The sequence below is a fragment of the Wyeomyia smithii genome, chromosome 3 (assembly GCF_029784165.1).
Source record: "Wyeomyia smithii strain HCP4-BCI-WySm-NY-G18 chromosome 3, ASM2978416v1, whole genome shotgun sequence".
In the NCBI taxonomy this organism is placed as follows: Eukaryota; Metazoa; Arthropoda; class Insecta; order Diptera; family Culicidae; genus Wyeomyia; species Wyeomyia smithii.
The window spans coordinates 14,300,499-14,320,877 of NC_073696.1; the positions used below are offsets into that span (position 1 = coordinate 14,300,499).

Consider the following 20,379-nt stretch of genomic DNA (forward strand, 5'->3'; position numbering starts at 1 on the left):
TGATCACCTTTGCGAAAATAACAGTGAAACAGTGGCAAACTCTGCAAAAACCGCACGATCTCGAGGTTATGGGAACTGGAACATGAATATACTGTGCGAATTTGTATTAGGTAGTTATTTGCTTCCTTTCTTCGTTCGCCTGTACAATGAAGAAGAAAAAAATCCAAGAGTCTCGTGTTATGCCACAATGATCTACCATCATCATGCACTGTAGTACTATCCACTTTGCACTGAAAGCTAGTCCACCGCAATTGCACGGTGCGGTTGCACTTTCCAGTCTGCCTCAAGTAACTTCACTAAATCAAAATGTCAAAACTTTGTTCGATTATCTTTTGCTATATCTTCCATTCCAACCATCCTTAATATACCAGTACAGTAGCTAACAAGTGTATTAGTCGCAGTGCATGTTTGCACTAATTGGTTTCTCGGTGGCCTGTTAGCGGAGTGTCATCTAATATTCACTTTACTTACATCTTCCCAGAGGCAACAATCTCAACAATCGAGATCAATTAAAACACGACAACGCAGGTTGGTTTACTGGTTGAACTTCATGCCACTTTAGTTTACTGCTCAGGGGTAACACTTTTATCAACGGTCAAATAAATTTTTGCGCCGTTTCTAGTCCGATAAAATTTCGCGCGCGAAAACAATTCCTTTTCTTCGATCACGTGCTTCAAGCAGGCGTGTGCGACGTCGCACAGTGCAAATTTAAAACTGATAAACCGCTACGATTCCGCGTTCGGTCTTAGTCTGCCTAGAAGAGTGGTACTAGAGTCTGCTTTACGACGTGGAGTGGGTCCAGACACTGTAGGGTGACTGATAGAAATCTTCCCCGTCGGTGCTGTTTTTCCATTACATTTCATAACCCGAGTCACGCTAAGATTCACTGCTCTCTCTCTGTTCTTCTCTCCCTCTCTCGAAGAGGTGGGTGGTGGCGGTAGATGCAACTGAACTCCCAAACGTGGACCCGCCAGGGTAGGCAAATATAGAAGCAAAATTTATACTTCATTTCCTTACTTTTCTCAAATGTTGTTTTTGTTTCGCTCGTATTCGTCTTTTGATGCGCGATTTTTTTTTGCGTCTCAAGTTAGACTCTAAGCATACTACCTGCAGCTCCGCGGGTCGTGAACGAGGCCTGTCAGCTTGGGACCATCATTAAGAAAAAAAAAGTCGACTCGGTGTTGTTTGGCGCCGAAGTGGAGAGTAATGATCATCTAGGTTATTAATGCTAGAGCTATGAAATTGTTACACTCCCACCGTCTGTCTCTCAAGCGTGCCAGTCTGGGTCATCGCAGAGAGATTTTTTTCTATTTACTCGTTTGCACTAACAAGGGCCTTTTCATTACCTTTGTTAGGGTCATTTCTGGTAGTGGTTCTACTTTCACAGTGGTTCTGGCAGCAAAGATAAATCCGTTTTGAATTTGGTGTTTCTGATACAACAAGTTTAGATACTGTTATGGAAAAATAAAAATTTCATGAGCAATTAAGATTAACACGACTAAAACTTTTCGTACAAAAATCTTTTTAATGTACACTGAATAACAATGGTGTTGTTTACGAATGCCTTGTTAATTGAATATTGTGTGAACAAAAGAACTCAATTCTGCGACTTTCAAAACAGAAGAAAAGCAAGAAATGTCAGATGAAGATAGAATCGAGACAAAGAAAAGCAATAACTCGTAAGATCAAACTTAACTTTTACTCTCTACTAATTCATACGCCCATCAATTGCGATCTTCACATAATAGGCGAAAGAGCCATGGAAAAAAACTTCACGGCAAGGGAGTATTGATCAAGCGATTTCCGATAAACGCACAATTCATTACTGTTTCGGGGCTTGTGAAGGAATTTTCTTCGCCACGGTCGTTACATAGGGACGAATCGTAAAGTAATAGACAATTTCAACGAACGATAGCAAGCTTGCCCCGACAAACAAACCGGTGGTGCCTCCTATCGAAACTGCAGCCAGATCCAGGGGAGAATATAGCATGCAAAAAATCGATTGGATTAGTCCCCTTCCGCTTGAGCCTGACTGGATAAATACTCACCGACCAGATCGAGCCGGCCGCGGACCACATTTCGCTTGTAGCGTTCCGTTGGCAGTGCGGAAAGTTCGATATCGAGGGTGGAGAGGCGTTTTTCCGTGTACAGAGTTTCGCGCGAGTCGTGCACCACCGCAATATCGAGCTCGGTGCAGGAGGGCAAACAGTCGCAGACGACGCCTTTCCCGGTAGACCAACGCGGAATGACGACGGTCAGGTCCTCGTAGTGTGCATTCAGACAGCTTAGACCGGTTATGTTGCACTTCTGGGATGGATCTACGGGTTGAAATGGGTCGGTTATTACATAAACGGAATAGTCATATACATAGTTGCTGTTATCAAATCTTACTGGTACTTGGCATTAGGTGATTTGTGCAATTGCAGGTCTTCAATTGTTTATCCTTCCGACACTGAACTGAGCAGGCGCTGTAGCTATAGTAGGCATGTACTTCCAAATTGTTCTCGTCTGGATAGCGGCACTTGCGTTGCTCCACGCTGACTTGCTTCGTTTCCGGGTCATTCGCAATGTTTTTAATTGAGATCTGACGTCTTATTCGCGAAAAAAAATCTCATTTTTTTCTCTTAAAACTGACATTTGCACCTTACTCACTTGTACGCAACAGAGCCATCGATGATCAAAACCTCCGACTTTGGAGTAATTAAATTTGGTACATCCTCCTTTCCCAGAGTAAACACGTAAGCTTCGGTCAAAAGTGTAACTTTCAACCGCCCTGGGCCGGTAGTTTTGTTCGACACCATATCGATCTTCAGCGGAATTTTGGCACTGGTTTGGAAAGAATTCACCGCGTAGCACAGTCCAATTTCCGTTTCCATGGGCTGAAAATACTTGCAGCAATCAAATGGCGTGTCATTCCAGGAGCAGCTCTCGAGTGTGTTTTCGCAAGGACTTCGAACTAGTCGGGCAAAGTGCGAGAAGTTACTATAGAAGCAATTTTCCGCCGGGTCGTCACCGGTGCATTCGTTCATGGTATGATAGGACTCCCCACGGAAGAAAGCGATTTCGTTTAAAACTTCTTCCATTGCGAAATCGTGATCTTCTCCCCATAACCTGCAAAAATGTTTAGAACTTTCTCATCAAAATTCGGCAATTAATTCTTCCAACTGTCATACTCATCAGCCACCATCTGGATTCGTTCCATGTTACGCATCTCACAAACCACGATCGAAGGAAACTCGGTGTTCCAATCAAGATAGTTGGTTTCCACCACAAACGAAATTGCACTGGTGCGGAAAGCTTCCAGGGAGGCAAAGATTAGCATAACGGATCCGAACCAAGAGAGGGCAACACATATGCTCCAGAACAACCTATGTACAACAGTTTATAACCAGGGGGAAGTTGGTTTTAACAAAATCTCACCTTTCTCCTATGTGATAAGAATCGTCCACCATGAACCGCACACCGTGGATTGATGCATTGAGCAGATAGTCCTTGACGAGAGATATGAGGCGCATGGTGGCACCGAAATCTGGCTAACAAATGAAACTTTTTCGGGAAATGGAAATATATTTACGGTTCATAGATTATGCACGATACGCAAATCACTGTAACTGTTGTGACAAGGCACATGTTTTATTGTACTAATTTCAATCGGAACGCATAAATTATACAACGACGCTGATTAAATCAGAGAATGTACTTGTCGATTATCTCCGACAGCCCATCGGTAAGACGAACGCGATATGTTTCGTCCTGTTCGAACGCTTTGACACACAGCTGCACCTTCGCGCTGCCATTGCGGATGAAGTCATCGAACGAATCGGATGAACTCATCAGCGGCCGGACCAGTTCCCCCGGAATCAGTATCATGTGGCTGAAGAGGACGTTTTCTATTAGTCCCGCTAGGTGATAGTGCTCGCAGGATGCTTCGTACTCCTGGCGTGATAGGATATTTTCCAAGTTTAGGTTATGGGCGGCTACGCTTGCTGCCAGCGCGGCGTAGTAGGCATCGAGTAAGGTGACCAGGTGCTGGGTCCGAAATTCGCTTGTGCAACCTAGCATAATCAGAGTGAGAATGTCCAGCGCAGGCGGCGCGTAACGCGAAAGTTGATAATCCAACAGAATGGCGGAGGTCGGTTGCCAAGGTTCGTCTGTAAAATTAAATCAAAGGTGGATGCAATTAAGACCAGCAGGAACTAAACAATAATAATTAGGGGGAATAGGGGCATAATGAGCACCCTAACTTGGTTGCTGATTTAAGCATGGAAAACGACAAAAATTTTATGCTGTCTTCAGTGCAAAACTTGAATTAACTATCTAAAATTAAAGGTACACTATTCACAAATTGAAAAGTTTATCGTATAATGGTGAAAACACAAATTAGATTTATGCATCAAAAACTAGCAATCAGTCGATGTGTGGGGCACAATGAGCACCCCACTGGGGCATAATGAGCACCCACGGGGTATAATGAGCACTCTTATAGAACATATCTTGAAACTGTGTAGAAGTACAACTAATGGGCCAACGTTTGTCGCGAGATGCCGTGATACTTGGCGGCTTGCTTCGTGAATGTCCCATCGCACCTTATGGTGGCCAATTCCGCCTGCAGTCCCTTTTTCTGACCGATTCGGTCTCAAAGATTTTCTAAAATATGTTCGCACCATCACTGTAAACGAACACTGACTATGGAAACAGACAAACTCACAAGTCTACTGAGATGAATTTCACGTAAGTTTATGTGACAAGGTGTGCTCATTTCACCCCACCTGAAGGTGACCATTTCGCCCCTATCGAATTAGTTAAAGTTAACATTAAATTTAAACACTAATTATAGCTTAAAATCTAAACTTCAATGATGGTGAAATTTGGGGTACGACCCATACGTCAAATTGATGTGTCTACATACTTGATTGAGCCATTGGAACGACCGTAGAAGCTTATTTTGTAGTGCGCAATAATAATAATTTTTCCAACATCCGGGAGCCAAGTTGACTTTTTCAAATTATTTCCATATTTTAAACAGACAAATCACTTTTGTTTTACATAAAGAGATACTGTAGTAACTACGGAAGAGTTCCACATACTACATTGTATTAAAAAATGCGTAGTTCACATAAAAGAGGGGTGCCCCCTGCTCTATATGTTACTATTTTTTGTGGACATGGACCGCTTTTGTTGAATTTGTTTTGTGTTTTCAGTCGCCTCTAGAAAGTTAAACCGATTCAGTAAGCTTAAGCTATTTGAGTATCTCTGTACATTTCGAAACCTTATTTGCTATTTTATTTTACTCGATATGATTGGTACTTTGACAACTAAAGAGATATTGTGTGTATCAATTACTGCAATTCCTGACCTACATATATTTTTTTTGCATTCGATGCAAACAATTAATTTATTGGGACATTTGTGAAATAAGATTTGCCCATGTTATAATTTGACTAGTCTTTTACTACTCACTGGAAACTTGATGCAAAATTATACATTATTCCCCTACCCCTACCGTTATCATCTACTGCTTTTCAAAACGAAATTGTTTTGCGTTTTCCATTTGAATTTCAACGTTGCTCATAGTTAAAACTATACAAAGCGCCACAAAGCGGTATGTGTGTCATAATGTGGTAATACATGAGAGAGTAAAAATCCTCAAGGGGTCCACATTCCACGTGGACAATTTATGAGTACGCATATGCCCATGATTGTCAACGGAAGGGGAGGAGGGGGTAATGATGATGTCCACGTGGACACGCTTTTTTTTTCTAAAAACAGAAATCTGTCAAAAAATACATTGGCTTATTGGAAAATTTCTACAGATATTCTGGTTTTTAGAATCGTTGTCAGTTATATAAGAAAATAGGGTAGGGAACATATTCTAAGCAGCTTTAGGAACCGCCTGTATATTGAGACGAAATACTCGTAATGTGTTGGGTGAAATTCAAACAGAAGTATATCAATCTGTTCTCTATCTTTTTCTCTGTCAGAACTTGTTTTCAGATTGTAAAACTAAGTTAGCAACTTTGCCAATAATCAATTAAATTTACCAATCGAAGGACACTATTCCAATCACCCCGAACCAATTTTTTTGTTTTGTAGCGTTTTTTCCAGCACCCGAAATGGCTCCTGAATGGCTGCTATATACACACTTAGATAATATCACCGAGTACGGTAAAATAAATTACCGAGATTTCAACAGCTGAGATCTCGGTAAAAATCTCGGTAATACATCAAAATACCGAGATTCTGTAAAATCAACAATTGACAACTTGTCAAACTTCAACGAGATTCTCGGTAATATTTTACCGGGACTCGGAAATTTCGACTGTCGAATTATTACGAAAATTTCGGTAAAAATTACTGAAGTACGCATTTTGCGATTTCTAAGATAAATCCAGGAAATGATGAAAACGATCAATTATCCGTATAATTTTATTATTTATTATGTAAAATTATTCAACTTATTACTGCATTGGTAGAAACAGGAGAGTTGTGTTGCTTCTTGGAAATAAAACCACATCCATCACTGCAACTTCCATCCTGCGAAGCGAGTCATGAGCATCCATTTGGTCTCAGCATATGGCTACTATGTTAAATGCGTGAAATGCATAGAATATTTTAAAACTTCGTTCGAAAAATTCGTTTCTTTAGTAGGTTGCTCACCTAATTTTTTTCTTGCATCTTATAGCATTTTTACTCAGTTTTCTGATGCTTCTCTCAAATTGAAAATCGGTAGTTGCGAACAGGGTCAAAATCGCATTTTTCTAATATAATCCAAAATAGCGGCCAAATTCAAGATGGCGGCCAAAATTCTGATCACTCCAAATGAAAGCCCTATCATTCCTCTTTACAGAAAAGTGCTACTTGTAGTAGGTTCCATAACAAATTTCAAACATATAGCTCAAATAAAACATCAAGAATTCCTGAAATTTCCACTTTTCTAGAAACTATTTCACCCCTTGGTGACCGAGGGGTCAACAAATTCGATCAAACAAAAATGGCATTATCATTTTTTCTCTATTTCTAACAATTGTGTGCATTTATATCAAATTCGAAAGACCTTGTGCACCTAGTGGCCTTATTTCAGCGAGAATTGCTCACTGTTGAAACTTGTTTGCGTTGTTTACTGTTTGTTCCATTCCTGTTCAGTGATGTATGGGCAAACTGAAATTCGGTAGCACTACAACTCTTCTTTTGCACAAAATCTTAAACATATTCAATACATGTAATGTAACAAAAAATCTATGTAGTTCTACGTCAACGTTGCGGTCATGGCTTTGCAAACAACCTTTGTGAATTTTGCATTAAAATATAGCATGCGATCTATGCCTATGATGCAAATAAGCATTTTTATCAGGCAACCCATTACTAAAACCATAAAAAATTAGCAGGTTTGCCGTATTGTTACAGTATTTAAAGTCGATCTAAATTTTGTCTATCCTACTTATTTTGACTATCCCCTATATATAACATTCTGTATGCGATTCACACATTCTTTAATACACAGCCGCTCTATTGCCTAGTTTGTTTATCTTTGCACGAAGGCTGTCGGTAAGGTGCTAAGTAGTCTGATTTTTAATACTTACGCTTATTCTTCCTACAGCCTTCTATAACAGTTGTCACACGACATTCGTCATGAGGCGAATAAAAAAAAAGAAGAAAAAATGTCTCCGGTGAATTTGGGCTGTTACCAAAACGCGCAATTTGTGTAGAGAAGTTGGAACATAATGCGACCATTTATATAAAAAACAGCTTTTTCTTTCTTCTGAATTCGCTATTCCGATGACATCCTTCAAATAATGCCGAATCGACACACGAAGTACAGTTTTGAATATTCGAATATTAATATAATATTTGAATATTCGAGCTCGACGTGAAGACCCCTAATGTGTTTACTGGCATTTTGGCCAACTGTCAAAATTTCAATGAAGACGTGTTTAGAGATCTCTTATGAATGATGAAATTTTTCCGTGGATATTTGGAAAAATAACCCCCCTACCCTGTGTCATGATTTCATGAAGGCAGGATTTTCTTGAAATATCTTACAGCTGTTAAATTTTGAAATCGATTTTTTGAATAATTAGGTTGTTTAGCTACTCACGGATTTCTGATTTTGTATATATCAGGTAAAAGCGTGTAATTTTTGAGCAAATCGTGATTCGTGAAAATTTTATATCATTGTCCTTCGATTTTCAAATAAAAAATAAAAAATCACGTTTCGCTTAGTAAATGCAGATCTTTCAGGTGACATGTATTTCTTTTGAAATTTCCAATCGAAAAAAAAATATAATAATATACATACCCCTAAAATAACCTAAATTCTTGTGGAATATAAACCATTTTATAACGATCAGTTTGGTTGAAATGTGTCGCAAAATAGACCACTATTGTCATATTTTCTATAGCCTTATACCAGGCCTGTAGCTATCTGATGGGCTAAGGGAGGCTTACCTCCCCACGCATTTGCATTGCCTCTTGCGCAATTAGGTCCTAAAGTTTTACACGGTTTTCTGATTTTTAATGTATCAGCTGAAAGGGTGTAATTTTTTGAGAAAAACATAATTAGTCCTTCGATTTTTAAATGAAGAATAAAAAACTGCTCGAAATGTGTTAAATGACAGATTACCGATTTACCGTACAATACCGTTAGCTGATGGTAGACAAGAGCAGTATGTTTTAGATTGCACTCGATTGAAATTATTCGATTTGATGGTGTGAAGCGGTAAGTTTCAGTAATAATTCTTTCAAACTCCCATTTTTAATAAGTAAATGGTAACCTTAAAAGAAGAAGTGTTATTAAATAACCTTTACGTCATTCGAAAATAATGTTGAAGGTTGTTGGAACATAGATATAAGTAGAGTACCCACTTCATCGTCGAAATGAAACAGCATGGGTGGAACTGAGTGGGAAGAGTAGAACCCTGCGATCAATACTGGAGGCAAACTAGAGAACGGGATGTTACGCAGGCGCATGAATCACGAGCTGTAAGAAGTATACAAACACGCTGATATTGTCAAGCTGATGAAACAAGGCAGGTTACACTGGGCTGGCCATGTAGCACGGATGGCGGATGAGCGACCGGCAAAGATAATATTTAGTAGAGAACCGGATAGAGGCCGACGACTTCGAGGCAGATCGCGCACGCGCTGGATGTGTGCTGTCGACGAGGATGCCAGAGCAGCGGGTGTAAGGGGAGACTGGAGAGTAGCAGCCCAAGACCGAGTTTTTTGGAGACGTATTCTGGATTCGGCATAGGATCTTAATGATCTGTCGCCATAAAAGTAAAGTAAGTAAAGCAGGGTGGAACTGAATCACTGAATCGATGAACATTGTATGTCAAATTTCAAATTTTCATTAGAGGTAAAAACTTGATTTTAATTTTTCAATTAAAAATATGTGGTCGGTCAATTAGTTACTACAAAACTGGGACACAAACATATTGTTTAATCGAATTATGCCTTCCTTCCCGTTTCTTCGAGAGATGAACAGCTTAGACATGCGGCAGAACAACTCCCTGGGCAATAGTAACCATTACCATTAGGCAGCAGACGATGCATTCGACTTACAGGAAATTGAAACCCAGCATGAGATGAACGGGACTTTGTCTCTTCCTTGACTTGGCTTCCTTTGCCACGATCAGACATTGTAACTTGCGAATTTGATTTAACGGAATAACGGATTTCACCATGTGTTCGGAATAGCGATGTGACGATTAGAAAGCTCGTATGAATGTCTTAAATATCGACGGTCCAAAGCAAATGCAAAGGCTGCGCTATGTAGGTGGTAGAATGAAAGAATTCGAAAAAGGGGACGGACTGCGTTGCATACTGTACGAATTACAATCGGCTTTTCTCAGGGACTAAAACACGTCCTACATTTTTTCCGAATGATTTAAAAGTGAATTATGGTGAATTTGTTTGTAGTTGTGATTGAGTTATTCAAAAATCGTTTGATAATTAAGTTAAAAGAATGCCATCGGTGTACTACAATTTAAGGACGAGGAAATGGTGGAAAAATTAAAACATTTTCGATCGTTCGTGGTCAAAAAACGAACATTAAACTGACTGAGTTTCACATATTACAAAGTGGATAATGTTCGTGACGCTCTCTATATTTCCGGTTTTTCAGTTTGTAGCATTATTCCAGAACGTTCTACGTCAAAACAAGCGCTTGCTGCGATAGCTCTGCCAGTGTTGCTTATGATTTAGTGGTGTTTTGCTTGTTTTAGGTGTTTGCTAACAACTTTACAAATGTTCATAATAAATCGTACTCAGCGTTGCATGTGAACTGAAAATCTCTCGAAAAATCTTTAATCCAGGCTTATCCATTATAATCATTTGAGTAAAGTTGTATAGCATTAATTACTAGACTTACCTTTATCGCCATTCACAAACGACTGATCGGATTTCTCGTACTTAAACATGATATTGTTGTTCCACAAGTCGCCATGATTGAAGACATTCCTGTAAACGTTCGATGGCTTCGCAAAATGATAAATTTTCCTGATGACCTGCGGAAACTGTTGGAGAATGAACTCCAATTTCTCGGAGCTACGGTATGCTTCTATACGCTTGATAAGTTCACTCATAGCGGCGATTGCATTATCCAGATTCGTCTTCCGTACGTAGTTATCCTCATCGAGGTACGCATTTTCATCCAAAACACCCAGATAGAGTTTAGTGACGCACTGCTTGGCACTGCTCTCGAGTATTAAGGAGGCCGCATGTAATTTGGCAACCGCTTCCAAAGCCACTTGCATATGTTGGAGATCCAGCAAATTTTTCTTGTTTTCAACCATTCGGTAGTCTTTGTTTCGTAGATTTTCGAAAATCAATGATTTGCCGTCTTGAGTGTGATACGCCCGGGGAGCGAAAGGTTCACTGTTTTTCATTATATCCTGCAGCTTCGGTATCAACTGATTGTAGAGTTGAATTTCCTTTTGAAAGCAGCCCATTTCATGCACGTAGTCGGCAAGCTTGGGAACATGTTCAGGCAATATCTTCACGAAAAAGCTAATGGTTTGCTCTTGTCCGTGGTCTTCCCGCAGCACCAAATCAAGGATGTAATGATCCCCTAGATATCCAACCGGCGTTTCGGCACTTAAACGTTTCACATGGCGCGCTAGTATTCGATACTTGGAGGGACATTCTCCACCTTTCTCTTGGATGTATCGTTCTACGATTACCTGAATGTCCGTTCCAGTTATACTGAGGCCAGTAGCGTCCATCGTTAAAATGGAACCACAAGTTGTGCATATGAAACACTGGGTGATGAAACCTTTAATAGGACTTTTCATCATATTATGAGATAAGATAAATGTCAAGTAACTTAATTCTGATGGTATACAAGAAGCGACGAAAGAAGATATCCGGGCACATCGGTCATAAATCTTTTTCGTGATCGGTAACATAAGGTCTTTACAGTGTGACTTTGCATTACCAGCCTAGAAACTAGCCAACTTGGATTCATTCGGGAGGTCGTATCACTGGAAGCAGCGATTTCTTACACAGACGGGTTTTAGTGAAAGAAGCATGAGCATGACATTTGTATAATAATTAGGAAAATGGATACTTCAATCGGTCATCTTAATAGAACAAATTCCAAAGCACTTGCGTAATGTAGAAAATGTCAAATTGGTTAAAAATAATCAAAGAAAAATAATCTAAATCAAATTGGCTTCTGCTCTTCGTACCTCTAATTACAGATGGGTAATCTCCGCTTGCCCATCTAGAATGTAGCTTTCCACTAGATCGGCTAGCAGGTCCTCCATCACGTATCGATAGCTTCCGCAAGTGTCCCACGCGGTAGTACTAAGCCAGGAGATGGAATTTTCCATTAAGTTATCGAACGAAATCGGAATAGGACACTCTTTGCACTCAGAAACCAACTCACTCGGAAGCAAAGTTAAATGCCGGAACAAAATGCTATCAATCAGCCCAGCCAGTTTATACTCTTCGCAAGACTCATGATAGTGATCCCCGGGAAAAACCTCTTCCACGTCGATCTGAAACCATTCCAGTTCGCTGCACAGAAATTCGTAGTACAGTTCAACGATTCGTTCCTGATAAACCGCCCGAAACGCACTGGTCGTGGTTGTGTTCAGTAGGGACATGACATCGTACGCTGGTGGCGAATAGCGGGCTATTTGGAAGTCAATCATGACACAATTTGCTGGTATACTTCCATCTCTCATTGGTACATTTTGAAAATCGAACGGATTCGGTCGAACAACGGAAGAACGTTTTCGACGACGTCGTTCGCCTATGACGTACTGCTGCTGCTGCCCGTCAGCACCAGCTTCTGCCGGACCTGAAATATGAAGGAAAATCGTACGTTTAGAGCAGCGGTTTTCAACCGGGGGGGAATTCCCCCCTAGGGGGGAATTTGACCGTTGCAGGGGGGGAATCGCGAGTGGAAAAATTTCACATGTAATGCGATTTTATGATTGACGGTGGTGCGACATTTTTTTCAGTGTCCGAACTTTTATTCAAGTTGTAGGCCGATTTTAAGTTTTATTTCATTTATGTTTCCACTAAAACACAGTTTGTTGAAACATGTAACACGAATGAACTAGGATTCATAAGTGAAATATTTTTCGAAATTTAATATCAGCTAATTTTTTGGTTGAAAACAAATCGATTTTATAAGGATACACGACTAAGCCTGTATTGGTGAGATCTGGCTTAGAAAGCTCTATATGCTTGTTGACGATAAATCGTAACACACACCTTCACAAGTGATGCTGAAAATGCCCGTGTATTGGTGTTTTCCTGCTCCTGCTTGAAACCTGTTTAAAATTAAAGTTTAAAAAGCCTTATATTTTTTAATTACTACAGCTTTTCTTTCATGGTTCCGATAGGGGGGAAAAGCTTGTGTAAATTATCAAAAGGGGGTGCATGAACTGAAAAAGGTTGAAAACCACTGGTTTAGAGCATGTCTATCTGCCCAGTGGATTTCTCCGTTCATGCGGGAAATTAACATTTGTAAGGTTTTCGCTATATAATAAAACGTTCAATATGGTGGTGCGTAGATTTTATGTGTCCGATGTCACGTTTCGCTTTGGTTGTTAGTATAAGATAATGAACTTATTTACGGATGGGTTTATTTGCGATTGGCGCGAAAGGTCCAGTAAATCTAGTTGCAGTCAGCGGCACGTGTCCTTATCTACGATTGTTGTTTATTATTTGAGTGTCGCATCACGGAAACTTTTATATCATGTTTGTTTTATATCATTACATACTCTCGCAATCAAGACAAAGTAATATTATGAGTTTTGAATTATTACTTCTTCAATTATAGTATTACTATTGGTGGAGATCTTCCTACTTTTTTGCTTGCATTTTTTGAATAACTGGTTCAAAATTATAATTTTCTTGAAATATTGCAAGTCAAAGAAAAAATTTTGTTTCCCGGATGTTAGTACAAGCATGGGTAACAACAGCACACACAGAGACAGATAAAAAATGAACAAATGAATAGCCAAGCTAAATCCAATTTTATTAAACCAACACGTACCCATCAACAATTTGCACTATCATGTCACTAATTCGATGCCGATAATCGGCATACCGTTCGAACCCGTTAATGGCCGCCCTTACGAAAACCTCTGGCTTTCGCGACTCATCGTACCAATCCGCACCGTTGAATATTTCGTAACAGTCTGCAGCCGGTGGCCAGTGAAAGTACATACAGCTCTCTATGAGCCCTGCTAGGTGATACTCGTGGCAAGATTCAAGGTATACCGACTTCGGTAACAGTTTTTCCACCTCAAGCGGAGGGCACTGCGTCGCTAGTAGCGACTTAAGCGCATTATAGTAAATGTTTTTCCATACTCCGAGATGAGCATCACGAAAGCCACTGAGGGTTGATATCATTATAAGTGACATCACATCGTACGCAGGCGGTGCAAGGCGAGAAAATTGATAGTCGACAAGTATCACATCCACAGGTACTAGAAGCAAAGCTTGTTAGTGATGATAATTGTACGACACGTGTTAGTAGTGGCTTATCAATAATTACCTGGATCACTGTTTACTGCTGACTTATCCGCTTCTTCGTATTTAAACATTAGATTGTTGTTCCACAAGTCTCCATGGTTGAACACATTCCTGTAGACCGTCGACGGCTTAGCAAAGTCATAAATTTTTCTAATCACATGTGGGAATTTTTCTAGGATAAAATCCAACCGGTCTGAGTTTTTATATTTGTCTATTCGTTTGATTAATTCACTTAAAGCTTTGATAGCATTTTCTAAATTAGTTTTCCGCACATATTTATCGTCATCTATGTAGACGTTTTCGTTCAGGTGACCGCAGTAAAGCTTTGTGATGGGTTGTTTTGTTCGCTCTTCTAATACCAAAGAGGCAGCATGCAATTTAGCTACCGCTTTGAGCGCTATTTCCAGATGGGCGAAGTCTAACAAACTTTTGTTATTTTTCACCATCCGATAACCTTCGGCACTAAGATTTTCGAAAACAAGTAGCCTCTCATCCTTGGTTAGGTATGCTCTGGGAGCGAAAGGTTTAATTCCGATCGTTACATCTTGTAGCCGCGGTATCAGATGAGTGAAGAGTTGAATTTCCTTCCTAAAACATCCCATTTCCCGCACGTAATCAGCCAGTTTCGGTACCTGCTCAGGCAGTATCTTCATAAAAAAGCTGAGATATTCTTCCTCCGCGTACTCCTCTTCTTCCTCCGAATAGTGCACCATTTTTTCCCGCAACACCACATTTAAATAGTAATGATCGCCCAGATACCCAATTGGTTCTTCACTTAACCGTTTAATTTCATACGACAGTAACCTGAACTTGGCATTATATTTGTCACGTTTCTCCTGGAGATAACGCTTTACAATCACCTCAACGTCTTCTTCCGTTAGTCCGAGCTCGGCCGCATTTGTTTTGAGAGCCATACCGAACGTCTTACGAGCGGCTGCTGTTTTTCGACTAAATCTCTTCTTCTCTAATGCTCCTCTTTGTGAATCTAAAAATACAGTACGAGATAAGATAAAACTAAATATCGTAATAGGAAACAATGATCACCTCTACTTCTAAGTACCCCAGCCGAAAGTATCTGCTATTGAACGGGTTTCAGCTAGTTGCTAGTGGAGCACTTCAAATTCCTCCATCTGTCATTACTGATTCATTCTGCCCTAAAGTTGGATGAACCGAAATGTTGACATTTGGCGAGGGGAAGTTCACATGTGTGACATAATTACATACCTCAACGTTGAACTTCTGAAATTTCAGTTTACAAGTCTTGTTTCATAACACATAATAGTTTTCTACAATCACAGCACTAGCAGCAGCATGGACGACTGGCTTAATTCTTAAAACTGGTTACTGGTGAGGTAAACTGCACCGTTCCTCTGGAATCTAGTTCAGTATGGATAAGCGCTACTAGGACGGGAGCTCAACAAATGCTGCTCGTGGTACCGAACTGAACACTCGCTATCTTGTCTACACGCAAGAAGCTGATATCGCGGAACGTGTTTACTTTCCACACACCAGCACCGAATCACTTTTACAGCGGTCAACTTTTCACTTTATAGGAATTGACAGAGAAGCCCAAAACGTTTGAACTGTGTTTGCTCCGTTCTTTCGATGCTCTCTGCACTCACTCACGTGTCGTGCGTTCATTAATGTACGATGAATGGCATGCGCTTATAATACCTCTTGAACGCTGTTTTATAACAGGCAGCGGGGAGAGCAAGCAACCATGCGGATTCGCTCATTTTCGCTGATTCATTCTATTAGGTACTTACCGTTATGACTGTGCGCTGTGCTGCCGGTACCCGCATAACTGTCCCATACTGATTTTGGTCACTTTTGAGTTATCATCGGGAATCGACTTAATTGTTATCATATTTTCTGGGAAAAAATTAAAATCGATACTTTTGTATGGAAAAACATGAAAAAAATACCAAGTTGTTTTTGTCCCATATTGAAAGTACCCGCATTACAGTCCCACTGCATAGTGGTATAAACTGCAAACATATAATTTTGCTCCAAATTAGTGTATGTCGGATTATTTTGGCATATAAAGTAGTACAATCTACGTTGCCAATGATACTGCCGGTTGCTGGTTGAATTTATATGTGATGGGGCAAAATATGCGAGTACTTTTGAAATGTACCCGCATATTTTGTCCCATTTTGTCTTTTTTTAAGTTATATAACGTAAAACCAATTCCATCCATGGTTTTTTGTTCTCAACGATAAACTTGTGGTGCCATGAAACTGTTATGGTCATTGGTTCTGGATATAAGTGCTGGAAATCCGAAAATTCACGGATAATATTAAATCGCCGTTTTCTCAACATGTTGTTTTTCATTATGGGACAGTTATTCGCGTACCGGTAGTGTGTGGAAATCCTAATTTGCGATAGAAGTGATTAGCAACTATTCGAATGATAATGAGAGCCGTAAAACTTTGAGTTGAAAAGAAAAAAAAAACAATACAGTATTTCCACATTTATTATTAAGAAAGAATATGTGTTTGGAATCATTGAATATGCCATTTTGATTCAAACTTCGAACAATCTCGAACTTGCAACGCTTTAGAATAAAAATCTAGTTATTTGAGCTAGTGTATTGAAAGGTATGATTGTTAGTAGGTACTATTTCGTTCATTTGAATGTATTTTTAGGGTATGTAGGGAAAAATTTTCAATATTAGACCTCTTCCAGAGAACCAGTAGGCGTTAGGAAAAGGTGACAACTAATAATAAGGAATTCGAAGTGCATGTACAAACCTTTTTTCAATTTCACAATACCTACTGGAAGCTCTTCTCGTTATAACGATGTCATCCAATGGACATCGAGAATATCATCCGGCATTTCCGTACAGATCATCCTTTTAAAGCATATGAGCACGGCTTATTCAAAGATGATGAAATTACACAGTCGCTGTGAATTATCAACTGTTCATGAATTCGCTCAATAAGTTTGTGATTAACTTTTTATAAGGCAGTGGTAACTATATTGCCACCAACCACATTTATTTTTTTTCGCTGCACTAAGAATATTGTTTTTAAATTTGGCTTAACCAATGACTTCTAAATGTGTTTTAGAACACTTCAGTTTTTTCTAGGACTGCTTGAAGTGTACTATATTGTTTTTGGGATCATTTTTATGTGAACAAACCGCGATTTTAGACCGTCTTTAGGAAATTCATTTTTAATTTGATGAAAATCCAACAAATTGGTAAATTTTTCACCAGGAACTTTTTATTCAGGACCTGCTGTGTTAGACTATGCAGTTTTTTGTTAAAATACATGGTGTATTGGACGACAGATTTCAAATTTCTTTCTAATTTTTTTGGATACCTTTACTTCGATCTTTTCCATGCAAAATAAATAAAGTCCTACTGTTACATTCTAATTACTATGATTTTTCATTTCTTATAATTTCAAAAAATCAAGCTTACAATGCAGCTGCAAAAAATTGCTTCCATCATTTTTGGGGTTAACGGGCAGTGGCAACTATATTGCAACCAATGTTTTTGGGGTTATCGGGCAGTGGCAACCAATTTTTTCAATTGATTCAATAGTAAATTTTTATTAATGGTACATTTGTGTTGTTCCTGCTGTAAGGAATACGTTTTATTAAAGTTTATGTCGATTTCCTGCGTAGTTTTCACGGCCTTATAAAGGGTTTGAGCATAGTTTACAGTTCCAAGCGAAGTGAAAAATTTGACAAGTGAAAGTTTACAGTTCAAGTGAAGCGAAATTCACGAGTTTACACTCCGAACGATGTGAAAATTGGCTGTAACGTGAAAAAATGAACATTTTGTATGAGATTTTCACTTCGCTTGGAACTCTAAATAGGGCTTAAGATCAAATTATTTACGAGAAATATCATTTATTAGTATAAAGGTATTAAACGTAATAATTTAGTTGATACAATTTAAATAAATTATATGAATCAAATGGTATTATGGCTACTGTGATTATATATGAACTGGTCTAGGTCAGTCGGTTGCTTGTCAAATCCCAGAAATTGAATATTGAATATTGCTTCTGAGCTCAACGTAATTCAAATGTTCAATACAAGTTACTGACACTAATATTCATTTTCATTTCAGTAAGATTAAAATGATTTTCAACTTTGGTAATATGTAAATGAAAATTTAGTCCTCTTAGTTGAAGTTAAATAGGGAATCATGCGGTCGGTTGTTTACCGTACCATGTCTGGGGTTTTTGGGAAAAAGATTGGATAGCCATAAGGGGTGGTTACCTGCGTCTCTGTTGAGAAGCGTGGATGAGTGTTGTTTATAAATTTCTAAACTTTCCGCTACATCTAATTTCCATAAATTATTAACGGGGCGGAGCAGGTGAATGTTATCCGAAGTTAGTGGATGTTCCTCGTTAAAAATATGTTCAGCCACTTTTGATTTGAAAAGGTGTGGTGGGGCATTTTTTGGAACTTTACTTGCTTTTGTGACTTCTGCGAAATGTTCTTTGAAACGTATCCCTAGGTTACGTTTAGTTTGTCCAATGTAAACCATATCACAGTGACTGCATGCAATTTTATAAATTCCAGCTTTGTTCAGGGTATAGAAATTGTCAAACTTAATGGCTATAAGGAAAGTATCATTCAAGCCATTGTTGATAAAAAGAAGCATGCTCCATTTCGGAAATCTTTTACAACACTGAATGTCTATATTTATTTTATTTATAATTATTTCTTCTGATTTCTTAAATCAGTCTGCTAAGACGCTTAGTATAGATTTTTCAGTCTTTCTGGGTCAAAATAATTTCGATCACCTAGATCACCCAGATATAGCCCTCGTTCGGTTTTGGCACGGTTCAATTTTGGTAACATAACAACTTTGGACGTGTTGCCACCAGCAACCATCCAAGCGTTGAAGTGCATTTCCGCTTTAGTCCGGTAGGCATCGGACAACACTGTTCGGATTCCCTATTGAATTTTCTCTTTAGTCCGTTAGGCATCATAAAAAATTTAAATATGGACGTGTTGCCAAAATCGAACAAGGGTCTGTATAGCAAGAACTTAGTTGCGCACTGAATTTACCTCAAGGGTTGTCCACAGAAGCGTCTATGTCCTTTGTTAAAGCAACACGAGGGATCTACGATTTTCAGGTCGCAGTTATGTCTTGGCGTGATACGAAGCTAACGGGGTCACTTTCGTACCCAACGCACCGGAACTAAAGCCTATTGAAAAATACTGGGCCATAATGGAGAAGGCATTACTGAAGCATTCCAAGAAGGTCAAATTTGAGGAGGCCATGAAGAAAAAGTGGGTTTCCGTACAGAAAAAGTTAGATGTTGTACAAAACCAAATAAGTGAAGTTAAGCCTAAGGTGCTAGTGTACGGTTATGGCATTGAAGTTGAATGAAATAAATATGCCAAAGACTTGCTAACGGGTCATATTTTATTGTCTGAAAGTTCGAAAAGGACCGGTCAACTAGATTATTTTTCGACAGCGTTTTTTCCGTGATGCAATTTGATGTGGGACACCCTTTAGCTCTTCTTACAATGAAACTTCTTCTTCCTCTAATGTTTTTCTTCACTTTCAACGATATGCTTGTTAATGGTATACAGTTGACGAACAAGTGCAAGTTACATTGTCTGATCGTGGCAAAGGAGCCAAAGTCATACCTTACCTAACCAATCAGACGAGAGCCGTGGTGGCTCGTGCTGTATCAAGAATTTGTCGCCATGTTGCTCGGTTTTGGGCTGTGTTTCGCCAGTTCCCCAGGCGTCTCATCACCCGCAAGTCTCCTTCGATCTGGTCGAGCCATCGTGCACGCTGCGCCCCTCAATTTCTGTTGCCGGCAGGGTTGCTGAAGAGAAGTGATTTCACAGGGTTGCCGTCCGGCATCCTTACGACATGACCGGCCCACCGCAACCTATTAACTTTCGCCAGGTGTGCAATGGGATTCTCTCCAAGCAGCGCGTGCAGTTCGTGGTTCATGCGCCGTCGCCATTCTCCGTCGTCCGTCTGTACTCCACCGTAGATAGTCCGTAGCATCTGCCGTTCAAAAACTCCAAGAGCGTTAAGGTCCTCCGCGAGAAGCGTTGTCGTCTCGATCCCATAGAGGACTACCGGTCTTATCAGGGTTTTGTACAGCGTCAACTTCGTGCGTCGTCGCACTCGATTCGATCGAAGTGTTTTCCGGAGTGAAAAGTAGGCACGATTTCCTGTCTGGATGCGTCTCTGGATCTCTTTGCTGGTGTTATTGTCGGCGGTCACCAGTGACCCCAAATACACGAACTCATCGACCACCTCAAGCTCTCACCGTCCACAGAGACTTGAGTTGGGAGGCTGATGTTGTTCTCCTTGGAGCCTCTCGCTCGCATGTATTTTGTTTTCGACGCATTTATCCGCAATCCGATCCGTCCAGCTTCGGCTTTCAGTCGGGC

The 20,379-nt window shown here is 39.8% G+C and overlaps 3 protein-coding genes across 3 annotated transcripts in view; all 3 read right to left on the reverse strand.

Moving 5' to 3' along the window:
• LOC129733328 (uncharacterized) overlaps positions 1 to 788 on the reverse strand; it is a 28,614-nt gene extending 27,826 nt beyond the window's left edge. The window contains exons 1-2 of the mRNA XM_055695125.1: positions 566 to 788; positions 472 to 526 (exon numbers count right to left, since the gene is read on the reverse strand). Coding sequence (XP_055551100.1) covers positions 472 to 473 — 2 coding nt within the window. The 5' untranslated portion in view covers positions 474 to 526; positions 566 to 788. The remainder of the gene's footprint in view (positions 1 to 471; positions 527 to 565) is intronic.
• A 1,034-nt stretch (positions 789 to 1,822) lies between these two features.
• Positions 1,823 to 3,515, reverse strand: LOC129728145 (pickpocket protein 28). Its single transcript, XM_055686560.1, has 6 exons — positions 3,421 to 3,515; positions 3,174 to 3,368; positions 2,653 to 3,111; positions 2,392 to 2,591; positions 2,049 to 2,318; positions 1,823 to 1,959 (listed from the first exon to the last, which is right to left on the reverse strand). Exons 1-6 carry the CDS (start codon positions 3,513 to 3,515, stop codon positions 1,823 to 1,825), a joined length of 1,356 nt encoding a protein of 451 aa, XP_055542535.1.
• Positions 3,516 to 3,602: 87 nt separating this feature from the next.
• On the reverse strand, positions 3,603 to 15,664 carry LOC129728146 (uncharacterized). Its single transcript, XM_055686561.1, has 7 exons — positions 15,217 to 15,664; positions 15,037 to 15,146; positions 14,015 to 14,977; positions 11,698 to 12,304; positions 11,591 to 11,603; positions 10,370 to 11,438; positions 3,603 to 4,151 (listed from the first exon to the last, which is right to left on the reverse strand). The coding sequence occupies exons 3-7, from the start codon at positions 14,904 to 14,906 to the stop codon at positions 3,688 to 3,690; spliced, it is 3,045 nt and encodes a 1,014-aa protein (XP_055542536.1). The 5' UTR covers positions 14,907 to 14,977; positions 15,037 to 15,146; positions 15,217 to 15,664; the 3' UTR covers positions 3,603 to 3,687.
• Positions 15,665 to 20,379: the final 4,715 nt, after the last annotated feature.

What these genes read in the sequence shown, in the direction of transcription:
- LOC129728145 (XM_055686560.1), bottom strand. Translation starts at nt 3,515, where the DNA reads ATGCGCCTCATATCTCTCGTCAAGGACTATCTGCTCAATGCATCAATC. An exon ending in ATCCAGATGGTGGCTGATGA is followed by an intron (nt 3,112 to 3,173) that starts GTATGACAGTTG and finishes ACATTTTTGCAG; the next exon opens with GTTATGGGGAGAAGATCACG. An exon ending in CGGCCGGCTCGATCTGGTCG is followed by an intron (nt 1,960 to 2,048) that starts GTGAGTATTTAT and finishes ATCTGGCTGCAG; the next exon opens with TTTCGATAGGAGGCACCACC.
- LOC129728146 (XM_055686561.1), bottom strand. Translation starts at nt 14,906, where the DNA reads ATGGCTCTCAAAACAAATGCGGCCGAGCTCGGACTAACGGAAGAAGAC. An exon ending in AGCAGTAAACAGTGATCCAG is followed by an intron (nt 12,305 to 14,014) that starts GTAATTATTGAT and finishes TTCATATTTCAG; the next exon opens with GTCCGGCAGAAGCTGGTGCT. An exon ending in GTTTGTGAATGGCGATAAAG is followed by an intron (nt 4,152 to 10,369) that starts GTAAGTCTAGTA and finishes TTAATTTTACAG; the next exon opens with ACGAACCTTGGCAACCGACC.